We start from the raw sequence: 23,748 nt of genomic DNA, 5'->3' as shown, positions 1-23,748 counted from the left end.
GGGTATATTGCGTAAATAGTATATGCTTAGTGGTTTATGCGTTTTTCGCAACTATCTCTATTCTTTGTATTAATTATCGATAAAAACAAAGCCTTATTTTGTCAGTATCATAGTTAGCGAGTAACAAAAATCTGGCGTTCGCAATTGCCGTACCAGAGTCAAACCTGTTTAACGACCGATTAATAACACAAAGTGTGTTCAGGACCATATGCACATGAATGCTTTTCGCGACCTTTTGTTTTTTTCTTTCTTTTTTTTTTTTTATAACATCTTATACCATCAGTTTGCTTTCTCAATAATTCTGTAGACTGTTCACCAACCATACGTAATAACACGTTTTGTGCCTTTACCTTCTGGACCTGTCTCTCCATGTATTTGTTGTTTATTTTTATCCCTTCCAGATTATGTCTCATGGGAGTGTTACATCGAAACCAGCAACAACACACACTAAAAATATTACAAAAACATTCAAATTAGTAATTTTCATTAATAATAAATGGCATTAATAGCAAAGACTACAATAAAGGCAATTAAGAATGAATACTGATGATTAGTTTAGCACATTCGAAGCTGTGTGTAGGATCATCAGATGCGGGAGTGATAGTGAAAGAGGAAAAGATAAAAATGACAGTAACAATCGCTGGTAAGAGAGAAAATAGTTTCCATAGAATACTCTCTAGGCAAAGGGGTGGAAAAGCTTGTGAGACGGTGGGTTGAAGGGAGTGAGTTGCTGACAAATATATGGAAGTATAGCTACTATGACACAACGGCGGCCTTTAGCTTTCTTTTAAGTTTGAATGGAATTAAATGTTTCTGGTAGTTTGAGGAAAATTCTTCCAAAGCCTGATTTGTGACACAGAAAATGACCATTGAGGAAATGGTTGTGTTACATAGGGGTAAACAGAGGATTTTATTGAGAACGAGTATTTCTGTTGTGCTGTACAGGTAGTATAAGGTCCGAAGATAAATGAGAGGGGATGCAATGATTGAGGAAACGATAAAGCAAACACAAGGTATGTCAGTCTCCAGACTTATCGGCGTGTAGCTATAGTAACTGTTCATGGACAGGATGGTGTTTTCCAAATAGGGTATGTCATAATTTCTTCGCACACAAGCATTCATTCCCAATTCCGACCGGCGTGAGCTCTCACATGAAGATCTTGAAGAAGATCACCATAATCAATTATAGAAAGTTTAGTGATTCTACTACTTATTCTTTCAAGCTCGAGAGGAAATACGTTTCCATCTTCCTCACAGAGAGCAGTTGTGTATTTAGTCTAACTGACGGTCCAGTATTATCTCCAAGTTCTTTTCAGAAGAAGGAAAAGTTATTTCTTCGCCATTTAGATATAAGGGTGGAAGAGATTCTCTGAACTGAGGGGTCTTCTGTGAATGGCTAAGATTGCTTCCATCTGAGGTGGGGCTACGTTTCAAATCTATGATTTGCGTCCTATCTCGTAAGACAAGTAATAAAAATTTACAAGTTGGATGCCTGTGCGCAACATTTGCTTTTTCGAAGATCGTTAGCGCATAAGTAATATCTTCAATAAGAGCGAATAGCAGCTGTGCTTTCTGTAGTTGGAAACCCAACTGATTTTGTTAATTTGGGTTACGGTACAATGATTTATACAAGAATGTTTAGAAGTTTCTTCAAGCAACGTCAATAATTTTCCGTATCTTTCCTTCCATACTCCCCAAGCTAGTCAGTACATATATTTACAATAGCTAACACTATGCACACCGCAAACCGAAATATAAATGTATTCCGCTTTTAGTGTTCCAAGTAAGTCGAATCCACGAGATATGGAACAGAGAGGGAACAGAACGCTCGTTGCATACAATCACAGGTCCGACTGAGAGGGTTTCGTATACAGAACATAATTATGTCAGTCAAATCATATGGAAGTTAAATATTTTCATCGCACAAAACGCTCAGGGCATTCAGATAACGCCTCATTCAAGTCAGATTACTGTCACATACAAGCACTTTGTTTGAATTCAATGTTCAAGTGCGGGGATAACGTCTCATTTGTTTCAAATTTAAGTTTAAGCGTAGTGTGCTAACTTCCCTTATGGTGTTGTGGAGCTGGGCGGTAAGCTATATGTCCGTCAGCTCAATTTTGAGGTAACGAAGAGTTACATCTAAATTAGTATTCAAGGTGCGAAGTCTTGGACTCTCTTTAAGAACTCATGATGAAATGTTTCAGTACTATTACTGAAACGTAGTCAGCCTTGGCTGATCAATAAAAGACTGCCGTGAGAACTCGACAATATTCAATGGCATGAACTTGAATCTGATATTTCGGTACGACTAATATTTATTTGGTAACATCTGTCTTGTTTGCCATGTGTATTGCCAAATGAAGCTCCCTTTGCATTAAAAGTTGAGCTCAAATAATTGGAAAAAGGACCCATAAAAATTTTTGTCATTGCTCCATTTTCCATTAACTCAGTTTTTCCTAGTGGCAGTCTTAAGTTCAGTCAGAATTTACCGTCATTCATCAGAAAACAAGTGCATCGTATCGTCTTTGTGGCCCACGAGCGCACCCCATGCGGTGGTAGGCAGGTGCTTACCAACTCTCGGCGACCCAGAGGTTTGATGCTGCCCCCAGTGGCGCAGCGTGCACATCACCAGTGCGGCACAGTACACCGCCAGAGCCAGCCTGCAACAGCACACAATGCGCTATGGTTCGTGTCTTCCATGGTCTCAACATTTTGGTCATATCCCTACGAACTAGTAAATACGAAAACTTGAGGTCTGTTTCCAGTCTATATAATTCAATAGTGAGACCAATAGTGACTTCTGTTATTATAGAAGAAACTAACAACCTCGATTGCGGTAATCAAACCAACCTTTACTAGGTTTCAGCCCAAATAATTGAACCTTCTTCAGAAGATATACCTGAATCTATAATTTGTCTAAGAGGGCATGGTCTAGGAATAAAACTAAAACGTCTGAATAGGCATGGTCTAGAAATAAAATTAAAACAACCTGTATAGGCTTGTATATTAGATTATCACGATTGCTGACTGTGCTGCAATGTGAAAGTACAAAAATACTGTAATTAATTTATTTGTCCTGACAAGATCAGGACCATCAGGCCCTCCTTTACATCTGACCACATATTATATCTTACAATGTGTTCATTAACAGTCACAAGTTATCTTAAGTCTTACATTTAATACGAGATCAACACCTACACTTAGAAATAATTATACATAACGTAAGTGGTGGACAATAAGAGAAGCTGTAGGAGGAAACAATTTCATGTCAGTTTATAAAAATTAGAAACACAAAAACTAACCACGTAAAATCAATTTGATAAGGGCGCTGGAAGCAATAGGTGTGGCAAATGACTTTGGACAGTGATAGAAATAGGGATGCGATGACAAACAAATAATTAATAGTGGAGAAAGGTAGGTCCCTTGTCTAACTGAGAAATGAGAATATAAAGAAGCCTAAGTAAGAGATGTCAGAAGCATTTGCTTTACTGTTTGATGGAAAAAGTGGCAATTTTGAATTTCTAAGAGAACAGTTTTTACGTTGACAGAAGGAAATGCATAAGTATTTTCTTGAACGTAACAGGGCATTGGACTGTACGCAGATTGCATGGTAGATTGTTGTAGAGGCAGGCAGCAGTAACAAAGAAGTTTCTTTGATGAATGTGCACAGCTCGAATATTACGTAAGTGATACCTTGTGTAGCACCTATCATGAAATTACAGGTGCCTGATTTTAGATGGTTGGTACTGGGATGCATGTGTGCTGAGAAGCCAGTGGAGTTACCGTAACAGATGGTAGTCAGATAACTTTGTGGGAACAACCGTCGTAACCAGCGTCAATAAACGAGTGTTATAGATGTAACGAAAAGAGATATTCAAGGTTAGTTTTAACTAGAGTTGTAAAACTACGTCAGGCTACCACAGACTACCACAACTAAGCGTAGGCTACTATAGTGTTCCGAGTAGCTCTGTTCAGTTAAGATCGAACCTGCGTTACCTGTACGTTACGTGTGTTGCGAACTTACCGGGCGTTGCCTCATAACGATCTCTTTCTTTGCGTATGCGATATCTTTCTACATTCCCTAAAAACCGAAAGCGGGTTCCGTCTGGAAACTGAATGAGGGTATATAAATGGCCGGCTTGTCTACGGGACATCTTTGTTCTACATAGGTATCCTCACGTCTATTACTTCAGAATAAACAGTATCTACAGTAAAACTAAAACTGAAAATGTTTAATTCAGGTTATATTCGAAAACTGTTGACTTGTAACGTGAGACAGAGTGATGTTGTAGTAAAAATAAAGAAAACAATACCGATTTATCGTACAGCGCTTGAAAACGCAATTTCCTCAACAAAAAGGTAAAATAAAAATGAGCTGCAAACAAAAATATATCGAATATCGTTTCAATACTTCTTTAAACTTATATAAAACATGTATGTCTTCCGGCCAACTGTGACCGAGCGGTTCTAGGCGCTTCAGTCAGGAACCGTGCTGCTGCTACGGTCGCAGGTTCCAATCCTGCCTCAGGCATGGATGTGTGTGATGTCCTTAGGTTAGTTAGATTTAAATAGTTCTAAGTCTAGGGGACTCATGACCTCAGATGTTAAGTCCCATAGTGCTTAGAGCTATTTTTGAACCAAGTTTGCCTTATTCGTAAACAGCTTTCGTATTTGTCAGTAATAACGAGAAGTTCTTGCCTTTGATCATGATGAAGTACTTCTTTTGAATACCGAATAACGACAATAATTATATATAATTTTACGTATGGTGATTTGAACTGTACTTGCATCAAAAGTTACACTATAAGCTAATTTTATTACTTATAAACGGCAATTTACGTTCTTCAAAGATATATACTGCAGAGCGCACTATCACTGAACAATGTGCGGGTCTAATTATGTGCAAGGCAAATAACCAAAGAAACAAAAATACGAATATGTTTCTTCCCATACAAATTCGACCAGTACAACCGATAATCCTGTTGTGTCGCTCCCACCGACATAGGGAAAACGATGATCAAAGTTTACAAAAGTTTATTGACAACGAAAGGAAATGTCTGCTTATAAGATAGTAACAAAACCACAATTTCGGTGTCTCACAGGTATGAAGACTTGACAATATGGCGATTCCACAGTCTGACATAGTAAACCATTTAAGATCTTCACAGACAAACAGACTTGTTTGGAAACTATTCCAAGTCCACTGAAGCTGTCCTGAATAACGGCAGCTTAGGAACCGAAGAGTCTTTCCTGGATGCAGTATGATTGCACCAAGGGAAAAAACGACGAATGCTAAATACAGCAGCGTCGGTCCCACGATGGACTTTGATGGCATCCTAAGACGGCGGGATGAATAGCACCAGCCTGGAGGCTAGGAGAGGCTGTCGAAGCCGGAGGAACTGACCTATGCAGCTGTGGCGCCGACCTTCACAGCGGCCAGTGGCGGAATACTCGTGGCACCATTTTCTGGTCACGATTGTGGTGGACGAAAATAGGTCCCTTGGAAGTAGTGGCCTCTGCTAGAGCGTTACTGTGACAGGGCGAGTTTGGACGCCGGGGCATGCAGGGGCCACGTAGGCTGTATGCGTGCCCGAGATGCCCGAAGGGTTGCCGATCGGTTTTGCGAAGTTCTCTCGTATAGCAAATCCTACCACTTTCTACGTCAGTTTTGTGGTGTACCATAACTACCGAACCGTATTTTGATACAGCACAACTCTGGTTCCAAACATCTGATGTTTTTATTATTACTGCTTTGTTGAATTACACCGCAAGAGTTAGGTTCGGCAGGACGAGTGATTGCCACAAGTATACGTCTCAAATTCTGTGGAAGTATGTTTCGCAACTTTTGAAAGGGACAAAGGCAAGTAGCAGTCTCCCTTCATTTGGTGACAGTATCATTTGCATTGTTTAGATGTTCGTGTAAAGTTACACAGAAAGTATTTTAAATTTTATGATACAGTATGCGGTATTCTGGAGGCGATTTGGAGGCAAATTCAGAGCTAATTAATTTCGGATAGCGTAAGGGTGAGATGAAAAGTAGTGCCTTTGAATTTCTTATTTTGTTCTCAATATCTGTTTGGGTATTACATGTCATGTTCATTACTTGGCAAACTTTCCCGTTTCACTGACGCAAGTTTCAGTCCACTGCGGCTAGAGAGCTCCGAATGTATCGTGTAACATTGTGGTGTGTAGCTTAATCAAGCGTGCTTTAATCAAGCTTCGAATTGGAATAGTTCGTCCACACATGGAGTGCGCCTTCTCCTTCAGCACTGCGATGTCAGACCTCACACGAGTGCTGCGACATCTGCAACAGCTCGATGGTTTGCTTTCACTGTCATCAGTCATCCTCCACACCTCCACAACTTGGCTCAATCCGATTTCCATCTGTTTCCAAAACTTAAAGAACCTTCGAGGACTTTACGTTGATAGCGACGAAGCAGTGGTAACACAGGTAAGGTTGTGGCTCCGTCAACAAAGTCAAATATTCTACAGTGACAGTATCAAGAAAATGGATTCTCGTTGGGAGAAATGTATTGGTTGCCAAGGTGATTATATTGAGAAACAAATATGTAGACACGATGAGTGAAGACTTAGATTGTTAATGAAGTTTATTCTATCTAAAAAGCTTCAACAATTTTCACATCAAGAATTCGGAAGTATTGTTTTGCAGCACGCTCTCGTATGCTACATTTAATTTCCGTCCTAGGTTTTGCTTCCATCTAACAACTGAAAACAAATTTTCATTCATCTAGATAAAGGAGATAATTTCAAGTCTAGCACTTACGTAAGACTGGAGGTCGTTGGCACAGAAATCGCAGCACAGAGTCGACGAATTATCAGTAGCACATAAAATAATAGTGGGCCAGAGGTTAAACCCTGCGGCACAATAGAGATGAAATGCTCCCTGGACGATCTTTCACTCTTACAGTGTAATATAGTACTATTTCTCTAGAAGCTTTTAACGACTTCAGCGCTCTATATGAAAATTTTAGCTATCTTATGTTTCTGAGATGTTTATGGAAGTAGTGGCAACACTACAGACTCTCGGTTACCCGAATTTCGTTTCAGGATTTCAGCTACGAGCAACACTCATGAAGTTTTAAATATGGTCTTCGAAGTAATCGGCTATCTTTTTCTGCAGTCCTGGTACACATTGAAATTACTGTGTCATGGTATCGCAGCACTCCGCTACAGGATCCGAAACAAACTGGCAGCGACCTATTAATAAATGGTATATCGTACTATAATTCGTTTTAAACAGATCAAAGGCAACAGCGCTGCAACATGTACTGAGTTGGTGGAAGTGACAGGCACCAATCCGTTATCACGTGCCGCAGCCCGAATCACTTGATGGGAGAAGAAATACCATAACCTTATGTTTTGGAAGTACTCTGTCCAGTTTAAGGGAAACACTTCCAGCATATGGTAGGTAAGCTGTTGCTTCAAAATTTTCAGCGTTTCTATCATCGATCAAAAGCGACTTAGAGTTGTGCACGGTAGGTGCTTATAAAATACCGTGAGAGTGTGGTAAATCAGTATAGAGCAAACGACGCGCTCGAATCCAATGTCACAGAAGACTATTACAGCGTGGCAGCAACTTAACTGACATACAGCACTTCGCCCACAATTTTGTGGATCAGCCAATACACGGAGGAAGTTTTAAATTTTACAAATACAGACGTTCTTTATAGAATATTTGGAGATCGTTGGATAGGTCGTTCTGAAAAATAAAAATCGCCTGTACGTTCAGCCGAATTAACGCCTATGGACTCTTATCTGAGGAGAAAATAAAAACGGGATGTCGAAAGGGAAACACAGACAAAGACAGAAAACATCAAATGCCATCTAACATGGGCCTGTGCTGCTGTAAACCTATGTGAGTTTCATTGTGTAGTACTGACTGCACGCAATAGCATTGTACCGTATATCTATGTTCAATGTCAGCATAGTAAGCACTTAATATTCCAGAATCTGAATTACATGTTTGTTTACATTTGGTGCGGAAGAGCAGTCATTTGTACGACCCCTTTCCCTGCTCACGGAACAGTGGTCTGTGGTAATGCAACCTTGACGCTGACACATTTAATGTCTTAATGTCTTAGAAATCTTCTTCTAATGATCTTTCTCATTTTGCAGAAAAAATTAGTAGTTCCATTAAAAAACGTTGGACATTATGTTTAGGTACCTATATACGTCAAAAATAATTAATGCACGTCAAAAAATTCGCCACATTGTCTGCTCTCTCTAGGCAAGGCGCAGCTCTTCTTGTTTACTCTTTCTCGGTATATTTTATGTAGCCTACCTTAGCTACGTCACTCTGTATGAACTTTAAACTCTAGAGTTACTGATATTGTAAAAGATGCTGAACAATGTGTGAAGGAGGGTGCCTTGATCCATTATGTTAAGCCTGTTTCTCCAGAAGTGTTAAACACATAGTAACATAATACGTGTACCTTATCTCATCAAAGGTGTCCGGTCACCACCTCGTAAACATTAATATGGACGGGGACAATTACAGTGAGATGTCCAAATCTCTGTGGAGGGATGGCAGCCCATTCTTTCTCAAAAACCGAAAGCAGAAACATCGGACGTTGTGACCTGAAGTGAAGACCTCGTTCTAAGTCATCCCAAAGGGGAAACTTCATGGCAGATTACAACTGTGTGCCGAAACGGAAATCGAACCCAGGATCTTTGTCTTCACCTCTACTATCTGAGTTATGGAGCACGTCTCCTGCCGTTTCCTCACAGCTTTCCTTCTACCAGTACCTTATCTCTGACATTCTACTGCAACCCAAAGGCGTTTCGTTGGTTTCATGTCCGGACTCTGTGCAGTTCGGTAGATTTCAGGAATGATAATGTCCACATACCATAGCCTCATAGATGCTGCCTTGTAAGAGGGTGAACTGATACAAACAATGATTGTCTCTAAAATGTTTTCCTACTCTACACAGTACACAATGTTGTAAAATCTGTTTATATACTTTCACATTTAGTGTTTCACTACGCACAATAAGGGGCTCCTACCGTAACCGCGAAAAGCATCCGCATATCGTAATACTACCTACTCCTTACTTAATTGTTAGCAGTACAGGATGTAATTTGTGGCTTATGGTCTGCTCGATCATTGTAGCCTATTCACTACCACAGTCAACGGACTAGCTCGAATGCTGGTAGCACTTTGGAACTCACGAGTGATTCCTTCCGTGGATTTCATGTGATTTTTGGGAACACCACTTCGCATGGCTCATTGGTTCCTATCCGTCAGTAAACGAGGTCTTATAAGTCTTAGTTCATCTGTGTTTTTCCTTTGCGTTTCCACTTCACAATCACACCACCAACAGTCGGGCGGGTTTCAGAAGGTCTAAAATATCCTTGAATAATTTGTTGGTCCGCGCTGGAGCTAACAGAGCGCTCCTGACCGATCCACTGTGCTGTTACTGTTTCTTTACCAACGACGCAATACTCACCATCTCATTTGATAGGTGTGGGTCCGCCTGTTGTGACATGAGGTGTTGAATTCCGCATTACACAGAAGTGTGCAGATATTTTTGATCAGGTAGTCTGTTAGTCGCTTCCTGGTACATTCTGTTAGCGCATGAAGAGAGAAAGAAATTATTTAATGTCTAAGACACCCCTCAATACTTCTAATCGTACTCTGATGATCAGTATTCTAGATACAGTATGAAAATAGAAAAACCGTTGGTCATTGATTCAAATGGTTCAAAAAATGGTTCAAATGGCTCTGAGCACTATGGGACTTAACATCTATGGTCATCAGTCCCCTAGAACTTGGAACTACTTAAACCTAACTAACCTAAGGACGGCACACAACACCCAGTCATCACGAGGCAGAGAAAATCCCTCACCCCGCCGGGAATCGAACCCGGGAACACGGACGTGGGAAGCGAGAACGCTACCGCACGACCACGAGCTGCGGACTGCTCATTGATTAACAGACGTATTTCAAAGATGGAATGGAATCTAAAAGTTTCTGATGCTACAGTCTTATCAGCATAAAAGTCTAATACTCCATATTAATTTAATATTCAAATTCTGGATTTTTTATAATTTTCATTGTTCAAGACTACGAATTTATTCATAATTTGTTTGTCAGGAGCTGGTTGATCGTCGACACTGATTTATGCCTCTTATATGCGGTACGAACTGGCTACCTTATTAATGGTGGAGGCAAGTCACTTGGATCAGGAATGGATGCCTGTGGAATATCTCCCTTAATCTTGGGCACATTCACGTGGAACATTGTAAACATTCTTAAACCACGGTGAATACTCCATCAACAGTTCAAGAGGGGAATGAAAAGTGGTACCTGTGGTCGGGTTTTCTCGTATAGAACCATATTGTGGATGCACTCTAAAGATATAGTTTTAACACAATACAGTGAGTTCCAGAAACGTTGCGAAGAACTTCGAAGGGTTGTAGAGCGTGTCTTGAGAAACGGATCGGGGACAGAAACTCGTGTCTGTGAACGTCATTCAATGACACTTCAGAGCGTCGAAATTACAGACATCGGCGCCTACTTCTAGGCCACCCCTTCGACAGCTACGTCAGTTTGTACACTGATGGACTGAAGCGGAACGCTTCGCCATGTTGTTTGCTAAATAGTGATAGTGACCGATTGCCACGATCGTCAGTGGAGAGGGGAGTTGTTGAGTAGATAGGCTACGTCTCATATGAATGGGATGCCTTCGTGAGTAGAGGTTTCAGTCACGGTTTTCCACCAGAAGTTTATTTTTCCCTTGTATACCGAAAAAAGTGGAGGTTTTAGAGGCTTACAGGAGAAAAATAAACTGCGAATGGAAATCCGTGACCGAAACCGTCATCCACCAAGGCCAACAGAGCATCATGTAGGACTACAAGGCCTCTCTATGCCACAGCTGGTTCTATCTCCTCCATTGACGATCGTAGCAATCAGTCACCATACCTGAATAACAAACAACATTACGAGACTTTCCGCTCATGATCCGTCAGCTCATTCACGTCACGTTTGCCGCCTAGTGTCAGGCACCCAGGCCTGCAACTTCGACGGTCTGTAGCGCCGTTGGGTACCGTTTCTGGACACGGGTTCCTACCCTCGATTTGTCTCTGAAGACATCCTCTACAACGTCTGGAAGTTTTCTGGAACACCCAGCACATTTAAACTCTTAATGGGAAAAAAAGGAAAAAAAAAACAAGCACCACGAAGGAATTATCCGAATGAGACGGAAATCGGTAATTAGGATGTACACATACACACATACAGACACACACACACACACACACACACACACACACACACACACACACACACACCTTCAGATATATTGGACGATTTATTCTAGAGCATCACAAATTGAGCTGGTCAATAATGTCCACCTGTGGCCCTTATGCAAGCAGTTATTCTTCGGCTTGCCACTGACTGACAGAGTTGTATGTCCTCCTCATGGCTATCGTGAAAACTTCTTTTCAATTGGCCCTATAGATTGTCAAAGTACCAAGCTGGTTAAAGGCCTATGCCCATCATCCTCCATACGTTTTCAGCTGGGGAGAGATACGGCGAAATTTCTGGCCATTGTACGGTTTCGCAAGCACAAAGACAAGCATTGGAAACTATCACCGTATGCGGGCAGGCAATATCTTGCTGATATGGAATTGACGTTGGCTTGCCACTAAGGGCATCAAAACGGGGCGTATAATATCGTCGTCATACGTGTGTGCTGTACGGGTGCCGCGGATGACTACAAAAAAGGATCCTGCTATGAAGGGAAATGGCACCCCAGACCATTCTCCGGATTATCGGGATGTATGGTGGGCGAAAACCTAGTTAGTATTGCATCGCTGTAAGAGGCATCCCCAGACGCGCTTTCGGAATAGAATCTCATTTAATAGAGTATAATTGTCTTCAGTGATGAATTGTGCTTCGAACTCAGCCCAATGACCAGAGGAGACGCGTCTGGAAACTCTCCAGACGGTGGCGGGTAACAAGGTTTACAATCAGTAGTGGTGATCTGGGATAACATTTCATTTCGTAGCAGGACCCCTTTGGTTGTTGTCCACGGCACCCTTACAGCACAGTGGTATGTTGACGATATTCTACGCCCCGTTTTGTTGCCCTTCATGGCAAGCCATCATAGGTTCACATTTCAGCAAGATAACGCTCGATAGCATAGGGCGAGACTTTCTAATGCTTGTCTTCGAGCTATCCAAATCATACCTTGGCCATTAAAGCCACTATATCTTTCTTCATTTGACAAAATTTGGCGCACTCTAACCTGGTCGGGATTTTGACGAGCTAACGCCGCAATTGGAGAAACTTTTGCAACATATCCCTCAGGAGATCGTCAAACAACTCTGTCAGTCAATGTTAAGCTGAATGACTGCTTCCATAAGAGACAGATAAAGACTAGTGCATTACTGACTTGAGCTGTTTGTGAAATCTCTTTCGCTCGAATAAATCATTCAGTGATTAGTCCTGGTTTGAACTAAGCCCCGATGATATGCAAAGGCGTGTCTGGAGACGTCCAAGACGGCTGCGGTATACCAACCTGTCTGTCAGCCGTTATACGCCTCCTCGACGACTTATGTCTATAATCTGTGTCGATTTAGACAGTGTTAACTCTCTTGATAGCCCGCCGAGTTAGACGTACGGTCTAAGACACGATTTTCCCGATTGGGAGGGAGTGCCTGGTCCCCGGCACGAATCCGCCTAGCGGAGTTGTGTCGAGGTCCGGTGAACCAGCCAGTCTGTGGATGGTTTTTAGGTAGTTTTCCATCTGCCCCAGTGAATGTGGGTGGTTTCCCTTATTCCGCCTCAGGTACACTATGTCGGCGATTGCTGCACAAACAAGTTCTCCGCGTACGCGTACGCCACCATTACTCTGCCATGCAAACATAGGGGTTAAACTCGTCTGGTGTGGGACGTTCCCTGGGGAAGGGAGGGGGGGAGGGTTCCACCGGGGACCAAACTACACAATAACCCTGAAAGAGTGGTTCCGTGTGGGATGGCGGAGGGGTGAAGTGGACTGCGATAGTCGTCGTGGGTTTGTGGACCACTGCGGCTGCAATGGGTACGGAGCCTCTCCAACGTTTCTAGGCCCCTGCTTAACATATAATACAATACAACTCCCTTGATAAGTATGACTATCCGAGTGAATAGGTCTGCAGTAGGTAATAAGAGAAAATATTTTTCAGTTAGCTCATTAGAAGTCATAAAACAGATTTTTACCACGTGGAGTGGCCACATGGTTTGAGGCGCCATGTCAACTGATTGAGTGACCCCTCCCACTGGAGGTTTGAGTCCTACATCGGGCATGGTTGTGTATGTGTACGTGTATGTGTGTTGTTCTTAGCATAAGTTAGTTTCAGTTAGTTTAAATAGTGTGTACGTCTAGGGACCGATGACCTCTGCAGTTTGATCCCTTAGCTTTTTTTTCTTTTGTTATTTTCAAACCTATCTACGCTGCTCTTCAGCCATAGAAAAACATACATTAAACAGGAATATATAAAAACAAACGTACATAGAGTATAAAAACAGGAGACAGGCATATTAAAATAAAGGAAGTTATTCACAGATGCACTGGTTGTAGAAACAAGTTCAGCACTATGCACAAACGGAGATACAAAGTTGCACACGTGAACGTAAGAGCACTGTAGGAGAGACACTGATGAACTGATGGGAAGAGAAACATTAGCACAATGGCGACGAATTTCGGCGCACTAAAACATACTGATTGCACGAAAAAGTCGGGGGCCTCCCATAGGGAAGAGGGAAGGGTAGGAGGGTGGGGGGGAGGATGCCAGTGGGAGAGAAGAAAAGAGGGGGAGGGTAAGGGGGGTGGAAGCCTGGAAGGGGGAGGAGAGGGAGAGAGGAGAGGGGAGGAAGTGTTGAGAGAGAGGGGGAAAAGAGGGAGCACTGGGGGCAAAACACAGGAGGAGGAAGGGGAGTATCAAAGCTGGTAGGTGGGGTAGATGGAGGGGACGTGGGCAACATCAGGGAGGGGGAGTTGCGGGAAGCCACCTTGGGCAAGGGTATGGAGTATGGTAAGATGGAGAGCAGTTGGGATGCAGTAGTACAGGTGTGGCAGCAGACGGGGGTGAGAAAGGATGGGAGAGACAAGTGGGTGAGGAGGAGGAGGAGGAGGCGGAGGAAAGGAATTGTAGAGGATTCGCATGGGGGATGGGAGGCGGATGCGATAGGCGAGGCAGAGTGCATGGCATTCCAGGATTTGAAGGGACTTGTAGAAGGTAGGAGGGGCGGAGATCCAGGTAGGATGGGAATAACAGAGGATGGAGCGGATGAGGGATTTATAAGTGTGGAGGACAGTGGAGAGGTCCAGACCTCATGGGCGGCCAGAGAGGAGTTTGAGGAGGCAGAGTCGGGAGTTTGGCTTGGATAACTGGAGGGGGGGATTCCAGGAAAGGCGACGGTCAAGAGCGACACCAAGGTACTTGAGGGTGGGGGTGAAGTTAATAGGACGGCCATAGATGGTGAGATAAAAATCAAGGAGGCGGAAGGAAGCGGTGGTTTTGCCTACAATGATTGCCTGAGTTTTGGAAGGATTGACCTTGAGCAGACATTGGTTACACCAAGTGGTGAACCGGTCAAGATGGGATTGAAGAAGGTGCTGGGAGCGCTGCAGGGTGGGGGCGAGGGAAAGGAAGTGAGTGTCAGCAGCGTATTGGTGAAGGTGGATAGGAGGTGATGGCAGCGGCATGTCCGCCGTATGTGGAAGGTAGAGAAGAGTGGAGATGATGGAACCTTGAGGCACACCGGTGGACGGATGGAAAGTGTAGGAATTCGTGTTATGGATAGTGACATAGGAAGTCCCTTAGGAATTCACACACATTTGAACCGATTTTTATTGAGTGCTACATTTACTCCAACTGTATCATTGTGATTAATAGCCTGTATCTTCGCGGCTCTGTTTGGCAGATCTATGGGAGTGCACGCCCAGGTTTCTAGAACGTGACACCTCTTACAGGAACGTACGCCAGGGCAAGCGCTGCACGGCACACCTGCGCAGTTTTGATGAACGCCGGCAGCCGGCTTAAGCCTCGGCGCTGGCGCGACAGCTGGGATTAGCCGGCGATTGTGAGGGCCTCTAGCAAGCAGTCGGGCAGGCGTTTAGAGAACTGCAAGATTGCCGCGGTTGAGCCGAGGCCTCAGAAAACCCGTGCGGCAGACCCTAATCGGCTTATGGCTGCAGGCGCTGCTGCCGGGGTCGTGAGCTGAACTGCCGCCCGTCATTATCTGCTATGTGCTGCCGCGAGACAGCCGGGGGCTTCATGGTGCAGCGTGAAGGAGCGGCTGTGCACTGCAGTGCTATATACGAGGGGACGTTCAATAAGTAAAGCAACAAATTTTTTTCTGTAAGCAGGTTGGTTCTATTGACAATTCCAATACATAATGTTATTCCCCACTCTTTTGGCTACAAACCCCTATTTTTCGACAGAATCTCCGTTTGTAAGACGACCGCCTTACGCTATATTACTGGGAGGGCCTCTGTGTCCGCATGGTACCACTCAAGTGGTCGACGTCGGAGCCAACGTCCTGCTGCGGCAATAACCTCCCCATCGTCAATGTACGGCGTTCCGCTGATTGTATCCTTATTTGGGCCAAACATATGGAAGTCGCAATGGGCAAGATCTGGTCTGAAGGGTAAATGAGGAAAAACAGTAAAGTTTCGTTATCTCCTCTCGAGTACGCAGATTTGTGTGAGGCTTTGCTTTGTCATGGAGGAGGGGAAGCCCGTTTGCATTTTTGTGGCGACGAACACGCTGAAATAGTTTCTTCAACTTCCTGAGTCTACCACATAGTTGACTGTTGCTCCATGTGACAGAACAACATCTCGAGAGTCCCAGAAGACCGTCGTCGTGGTTTTACCAGCTGAGGGTAAGTTCAATGTCGCACTTTGAACTTTTTCTTCGGAGGGGAGGTGGTGTGGTGCCACTCCACTCCACGGACAGCTGTTTTGTTTCCGGTTGGATGTGATGAACACATGTTCCATTGCCTGGGACGATGTCTGACAAAAAGTTGTCACGATCAGCATTGTAATGCGCAAGCAGTTCCGCACAGATGGTCCATCGTTGCTCTTTATGGTCTTCAGTTAGGCATCGAGGAACCCAGCGGGAAAACACTTTTGAGTACCCCTAATGTCGGTTGAGTGTGTCAGCACAAACAACATAGACTCTTTAAGGTCAGTACCGCCATTAGGCTGTTGTTACATTTACACTTACACAATCGTGATTTCGGCTTCAAAGTGCCATTATCAAGTGTTTTAAGTGTTATAAATTGCCTAACATGGCATACTGTCGTGTTAAAATACACTATTAGATACATTGTCTAGGAGTCAATGTTTCTGGCAGACCCTACTGCTTTGTTTCACTACTGAGTACACCATCTTGACTGAATGACAGTAGGCAATTTATAACACTTAAGCACTTGATAATGGCACTTTGAAGCCAAAATCATGGTCGTGTAAGTGTAAATGTTACAGTAAATAAACAACAGTCTAATGGCAGTACTGACTTTAGAGAAATATATTATGATTGTGGCCACACATTATGAAATAAAAATTTATTAAAGCAACATACACGTCCAGCTGTGCTGTGGAGTGTTTGATTGTGATCCGTCCATCACCTCGAATGAGAGTGTCCACACGTTCCAAAGTTGCAGGAGTCGCAACTGTGTGCGGCCGGTCAGCAAGCGTGAGATCTGGCAGCCTTGCGCGACCTTGTTGTGGTGATGACAAACACCTCGTCCTCGTCCTCGTCCAGGGACTCATAGTGCTTTTGTTCAGTTCTAGGTATCCGTAGACATTATGCAAGTGCCTATGAATATCAACGATGTTCCAATTTCTCGCCAAAAGATACTCAATGGTTTGAGATGCAACTCTGTTGCAGACGCCATTTTGAAGGCTGCATATAGCATAGCCACTTGTTGGAACTTTATGAACCTAAAGGTGCTGAAGCTGGAATATTCCACCATGTCCCACAACAAAGGTCGAATTTTTTCAGCAGAAATTAGCCGAGAAAATAAAGAATGTGCTGCGTTACTTATTGAACGCCCCTCGTATGAAAATAATAATGAAAAGAGACACAGGGGAAAGTTTACGAATAACAGACCCAAGAAAGGTCCAGTAAACATGCGCACGCAAACGAACAATTCGAGAGGTACGCTGATGACTCAATAGAAACAGATCACCTCCCACAACGAAATTCAGTGGCGCGTCTGGCGTAGCGCCACGCGAAGCCATAACGAGAGTATATAAGCTGAGCAGTGGTGGGTGAGGAATCACTCTAACAACGATATGGGACGCAAATGGGAAAATGATGTTATATAAGCGACTTTGACAAAGGGGAGATTTTTATGGTTCCGCGCCAGGGAACGAGAAACACGGGAACTGCGAAATTGGTCGGCTGTTTGCGTGCTACTGTTGTGAGAGTCTATGAAAACTTATTGAAGGACAGTGAAACCACTAGTAGCCGAGGTAGATGTCCACGCCTCACCACAAAACGTGGAGCTCAGGGGCGTACCTGCTCCGTAAAGCAGGACAGGTGGTGATATGTGGCAGATCGGACGAACGAGTACAATGCTCATGTAGGCACAAGTGTTTCGCAGCATTATTTTCATCGTTGAACATAGGTTCCAAACAATGGCTCTGAGCACTATGGGACTTAACATCTGAGGTCATTAGTCCCCTAGAACTTAGAACTACTTCAACCTAACTAACCTAAGGACATCACACACATCCATACCCGTGGCAGGATTCGAACCTGCGACCGTTTCGGTCGCGCGGCAGAACATAGGACTCTGCAGCAGGTGACTCCTACGTATTTGACTGTCACTGCAGGGGATCAACTTGTTACGATTGCAGTGGGCACAGGATTGTCGAGATTTGACCGTGAATTAATGGAAATTTGCCAACTGGTGGGATGACTCATGTTATTGACACCAAGTCGAAAGTCATGTCCAGATACGCCGTCATCCAGACGAATAGCTGCTTGAACCCAGATATGCTCCATCGACACAGGCCCCTGGAGGGAAACTTATCCGATGGGTGCCATTATCTTGTAAGCTGTGAGCTGTGGCGGTAGTCGAAGAGGTCATAGTATCAGAGGGCTACGTAAATATTACAGCGGACCCACTGATTCTCTTCAGCTCTCTTGTCTTCCCCGTCGGTGTAGACAGCTTCCAGCAGGATAATGGTCCATATCACGAAGTCAGAATAGTGCTACAGCGCTTTGAAGGGCGCTCAATAAGAAATGCAACACTTTTTTTTGTGAAAGCAGGTCGGATTTACAGAATTCCAATACACAATATTATTCCCCGCTCTTTTGGCTACAGAACCCTATTTCTCAACGTAATTCATCGTTCAATGAAACGGCCTTACGTCACCTTACAAAATGTCAAAATGTTCAAATGTTTGTGAATTCCTAAAGGACAAAACTGCTTATATCATCGGTACCTAGACTTACGCACTACTTAAACTAACTTAAAATAACTAATGCTATCAATAACACACACATCCACGCCCGAGGGAGGCCTCGAACCTCCGGTGGGAGGAGCTGCTCAATCCGTGACATGACGCCTCAAACTGCGCGGCCACTCCGCGCGTTACACCACCCTACTGGGAGGGCCTGTATGCCATCATGGTACCACGCTACTGGTCGATGTCGGGGCCAAAGTATTGCTGCATCAATAACGTCCCTCCTTCAGCAGTTTGGGAGCATACATGTGGGGTAGAAGATTACTAGTTATAGGGAGCTCCAACTTTAGGTGCACTATGGAGCGCCATAGTCAGGTAGAGCTCAGGGCTGGAAAGGCAGCCAGTGGGTATTCGGTATATATGCCAAGGGTGGGGGGGGGGAGGGGAGGGCGGGGGACTCATCTGAGGTATGGAGGCGACCTTGAATGCGGCTAACGAGCGTGCAGGTCGCAGTCGTCTGCAGGTTGTGGCTCATATCGGCACCAACGACGCCTGTCACATGAGTCTCGAGGCCATCCTCAGTCCATGCAGGTGGCTCGAGAAACTGGTGAAGGCTGCTGGTCTCGCGCATGGGGTGCAAGCAGGGCTCGCAATTTGCAGCATTGTTCCCTGTTGGTCGGGGTCTTTTGATTTGGAGCCGAGTGGAGGTTCTCAGCCAAGGGATTCGTCGACTCTGACGGCCGCAGATTTATAGACCTACTTTATCGGTTGCGGATTTGTAGGACTCACCTTGATAGCTCAGGGGTGAACTACACAAATGAAACAGCGACTTTGGTTGAAGAGTGCTTGCGGAGTGCACATGAGAGCTTTAGGCTACGCGGTAGTTTGATGGCTACTCGCCACTTGATACGCAGCAAAGAAAGTCAGTTTGCGGTCAGAGCAAAGACACGTCAAGTATCCAAATTTTATTAGTAAATTGTCGAAGTAGCCATACCAAAATTCCCAAATTTACTGCCCTGCAAGAAAGTTCTCGTGCTCAAATTATTCTCGGGATCGAGAACTGACTGAAACCCAAAGTCGAAAGCTCTGAGATATTTAGCGAGTCATGGAACGTATATAGGAAAGCCAGAGGAGGGGCTATAAGTGGGGCAGTGACTGCAGTTTCTATTGAGGTCTACTGAAGTCGAAGTTGAGTGTGACAGTGAAGTTATCTGATCGCGTATCGGCCACTCGAGTCTTCTGTGATAGTTCTACAAAGTCATTCAAAGAATTTCTGTGGGCAGTAGCACGTAAGTACCCAGATCATGCATTACCAGTTAAGGACTCTTTAACTTACCAGTTATAGACTGCAATGTCTATGGATTGATTGAAGGGGGTACAGACAGACAGTCATGCGAAGTAGGTTTGAACATTTTTTTTTTCTAAAAACTTTCTTGAGCAGCTGGATCTGCAGCCCACAAGCAACGGAAATTAGATCCTGTAGCTACAAATAGGCCGGACCTTATCGACAACGTCAATATAGAAATAGAGACTAGCGATCGTGATGTCATTATAAAAACTATGGTTACGAAAGTTAAGAAAGCAATTAATAAGGCTGGGGAGTGTTTCTGCTAGAAAGAGTAGATAAGCAGTTGCTAGCATCTCACTTACACAGTGAATTGATATCACTTAGTTCCAATAAAATGGACGTAGATGAATTATGGGAGAAGTTTAAGCAGCTTGTAAATCGTTGTGCGGAGAATTATGTGCCTAGTAAGTCGATTAAGGACGGAAAAGACCCACTACGGTTTAATAACAAGATTCGGAATGCTGTTGCACTTTCGGTTCAAAAGAGAACGCACAAATTGCGACAAGCTAAGGTTAATAGAGATTCGTGCGTCTGTGAATCTTTGCGCGAAGCTTACAACTACTACCATCATCATACCTTATCAAAAGATCTGGTAGAGGAACCGATAAAATTCTGATCTGATGTAAAATTGCTAAGTGGGTCTAAGGCTTCCATCCACTCACTTTCTGACCACTCTGGTGTCACAGTTGAAGGTGGCAAAACGAAAGCCGAAGTTCAAAATTCACGTTCAAGAAATAGTTCACGCAGGAGAATCGTAGAAACATACCGTCATTTGACAATCTAAATGACTCCCGAATGGATGACAAATAATAAGCATCCATGGAGTAGAGAAATAAATGAAGGATTTGAAAGAAAATACGTCAGCAGGTCCGGATGGAATCCTTCTGAATGTACTCTACGGCATTGGCCCCCTTAAAGCTTGCATTTATCGTCAGCCCAGAGTCCCAAGCGACTGGGAAAAAGCGCAGGGAGTCCTGTGTATACGAAGGGCAATAGAACGAACCCGCAAAATTATAGACCAATAGCCCTAACGTTGGTTTGTTGCAGAATCCTTGAACATATTGTCAGTTCTAATATAATAAATTTTCATGGCACGAAGAAGCTTATGTTCACGAATCAGCATGGTTTTAGGAAGCATGGCTCCTGCAAAAATCAGCTTGCCCTTCTCTGACATGATATACTGCGAACTGTGGATGAAGGGCATCAGGCAGGTTCACGAAAGCGTTTGATTATCTGCCCCATTGCAGGCTGTTGAAGAAGGTACGAGCGCATGGATTAATTTCACAGATGTTACAACGGCTCGATGACTTCTCAAGTTGTAGAACCCACTATGGTGTCCACGTCGAATGAAAGTCTCCGCACGCTCGAAAATTGCAGAAGTCACAGCTTGCGAGACCGGCCGGCAAGCGGGATACCTGGCAGTTTTGCGCGTCCTTGTTTCGATGATGACAGATGTTTCGCTCAACCACTCCGGAAGCCTTGGTTCACTCCTGGTGTCCGTAGACATTCTGCAAGCTCCTATGAATATCTACGATGCTCTGATTTTCTGCCAAAAGAACCTCAGTGGCAGTTCTCTGCTTCGGACTTACCTCCATTCCAGACTCCATTTTGAAGGCTACGTATAGCATCGCCACTTATCTGAATTTCATGAAGCTATAATGGCTTCAGCGTGTATAATTCACCATTTCCAGCTACAAATTCCGCATTTTTTAAACCGAAATTGGCGAGAAGAAAAGGGTTGCATCACTTTCTGGCCGCCCCTCATACTACACTACTTGAAGTTTCGCTCGTACAGGGAGACTAATGACAATATTTGAGTAATTATTCATTTATTCCGATCTCCATATACAGATGGAACGGCAACGAACGGTCACACGTCATGCAGATGGTGGTGGCCATTTGACATGCATTCCATATTCGTTTGCAGAGTATACTTGTAATGATTTTTTTTTTTTTTTTTACGTCGTAGCTGCTCACTCTGGTGACTCTCAATCACATTTACGTTCCTGTCTTTTCTAGCGTATACGAAACAAAATCTTTCTATCAGCTTTCGTCATATTGAAGGTCATGGATTTGAATGTGACTTCTCAGCGCTTTATGCAAGGGCTACCTTCTTTATATTTATCAAGATATGTTTTTCTGTCCGTAAAAGTAATGGTCTCAAATAGGAAAACTGTTCCACATATTCAGTTTCAGATTTTGTCCGGTGTCGCGTTTGCGGTCAATTGCTGATCGCTCTTGTCTACTAGAAATCGTATTTTTTTATTTTAGAGTTTATATTTAAAAATGCTCACAGCATCTTCTAGTACAGTCAGCGCAGCAAAAATTCTTTTCCGAATTATCAGCTAAAGTAATCTAGGCAACAAATTGTGTGTAATAGTTACAACGAGGCAAGTCATTCGCACTACACCGCTTACAGAAGTCTCCAAACAGAGATATCAAGATAAAATAGTACCCCGTTTAAAAGTTTTCTAATAAATTGTCCCGAATTATGTCTGTTTGTGAGCGAGAAACTTGTAATATATTTGTCACATTTATTCTTTGGTAGTTTTAAGTTGCTTATGCTTCGATGAAATTGATACAGACGAAAACTATGGAACAAAAAAATATTTTCATTGAAAAAAGTTGACTGCAGCTCAGATAAAAACATTGGAGTTTCCGCTGTATACAGAGCCATTTCCTGCTGGTTATGTAAATCAGTGCAAAACAGGTTATCTGAGATATTCGTGGCCCCCCGAATGATATTTCTTCGAAGGAAATTGCTGTTAGTATTAGTTATATAATGATTATATATTATCGCATTAAAATTCGAGAACTTACATACGCAGTAATTATCTCATCTGAATATGCGTATAATTCTCAGAAGCATGTCTTCCTCTTGGAGATCCGTGTGCGTGACGTGTGCCGGATTCGATGACTACCGATCAGAAACGCTCGACGAAGTACATTACAAAATAATGTATTCAAAAGTTGAAGCATAACCCACAGGAATTCAGCCACTCTTATGTGAATGTAGCCTAAGCGTGCAGGCATCATGCAACCTGGAGACAAATCTGCTTCAGAAACAGTGGGTTGACGAAAATGAAAGTGCATCAAATAAAGCCAAAGTCTGAATATATGGTTTCGCGGCGATATGAATTAGTAAAACATTCTCGGGTTTCAGCCGCGTCAGGTAGTCCTACGAGCTGTCGACCGAGCTCTCCTCAGCCCTTGTCAACCGCTAAACGACTGCCGTGTCGCCGTCTCCACTCCGTTATACAGCCGCGCTGCTGGCTGTGACGTCACTGGTGGTCTCTTCCTCACCAAGTGTGGTAATATTTTCGTTCGGAGTCAGACGCGCCAGCTTCAACCTCGCGATGCCAGAGTCCACCGATGGTGTGTTCAGACATTTTTATTTCTGCCGCTTCTTTTATGACGCTATCCCAAAAGGTCGTAGTCCTCATAACGACACAGGTCTCGTCGAACAGACGGTTAATTTTTCAGTGTAGCGTAGGCGTAAGCACCTCTCGTATTCCATCCGGCTTTGCTGCACAGTGCATACTGTTTGGCCGACGAAGTACCATTACTTTTTACACTTCAGACATACTAAACCGTAGATCACCATTCACAGGCCCTATGAGAGGAATTTTTCCTGGGGCCCTCAACGCTCGTGTGATGCTGCATCTCTTCAGGAGGTGGCTACCCTTTCCCGACACTGTACTACAGAAAGGCATAAACACTGTTGTTTTTTTATCTTCTTCGGTGGTGTTTCATCTGCGTGTTTCACCATAAGCACCCTGTGATACCTAGCGGTTATTGTAGCCGTTTTTCCGGAAGACTTTTCGCAGATGGCTTAGTTGTAGAGGAAAGTTTCCCCATGTTCGAGGCTGTTTGCAATATACTCGCTGTTACTTTGCCCATCCGATAATGGACTGGTTAAAATCACCACTGACAATTATCAAATGTTTTTAAATGAAATCATTCCGCTTTTAG

The 23,748-nt window shown here is 43.7% G+C and overlaps 1 protein-coding gene across 1 annotated transcript in view; it reads right to left on the bottom strand.

Annotated features, from left to right (window-relative positions):
* The window catches only part of LOC124805532 (O-acyltransferase like protein-like), a 370,573-nt gene that overhangs the window by 145,264 nt on the left and 201,561 nt on the right, over nt 1-23,748 (bottom strand). Inside the window, exon 5 of the mRNA XM_047266101.1 lies at nt 2,575-2,663. Coding sequence (XP_047122057.1) covers nt 2,575-2,663 — 89 coding nt within the window. The remainder of the gene's footprint in view (nt 1-2,574; nt 2,664-23,748) is intronic.

Source organism: Schistocerca piceifrons, chromosome 7, assembly GCF_021461385.2.
Source record: "Schistocerca piceifrons isolate TAMUIC-IGC-003096 chromosome 7, iqSchPice1.1, whole genome shotgun sequence".
Taxonomy (NCBI): domain Eukaryota; kingdom Metazoa; phylum Arthropoda; class Insecta; order Orthoptera; family Acrididae; genus Schistocerca; species Schistocerca piceifrons.
This window is presented reverse-complemented; position numbering and strand designations above follow the sequence as displayed.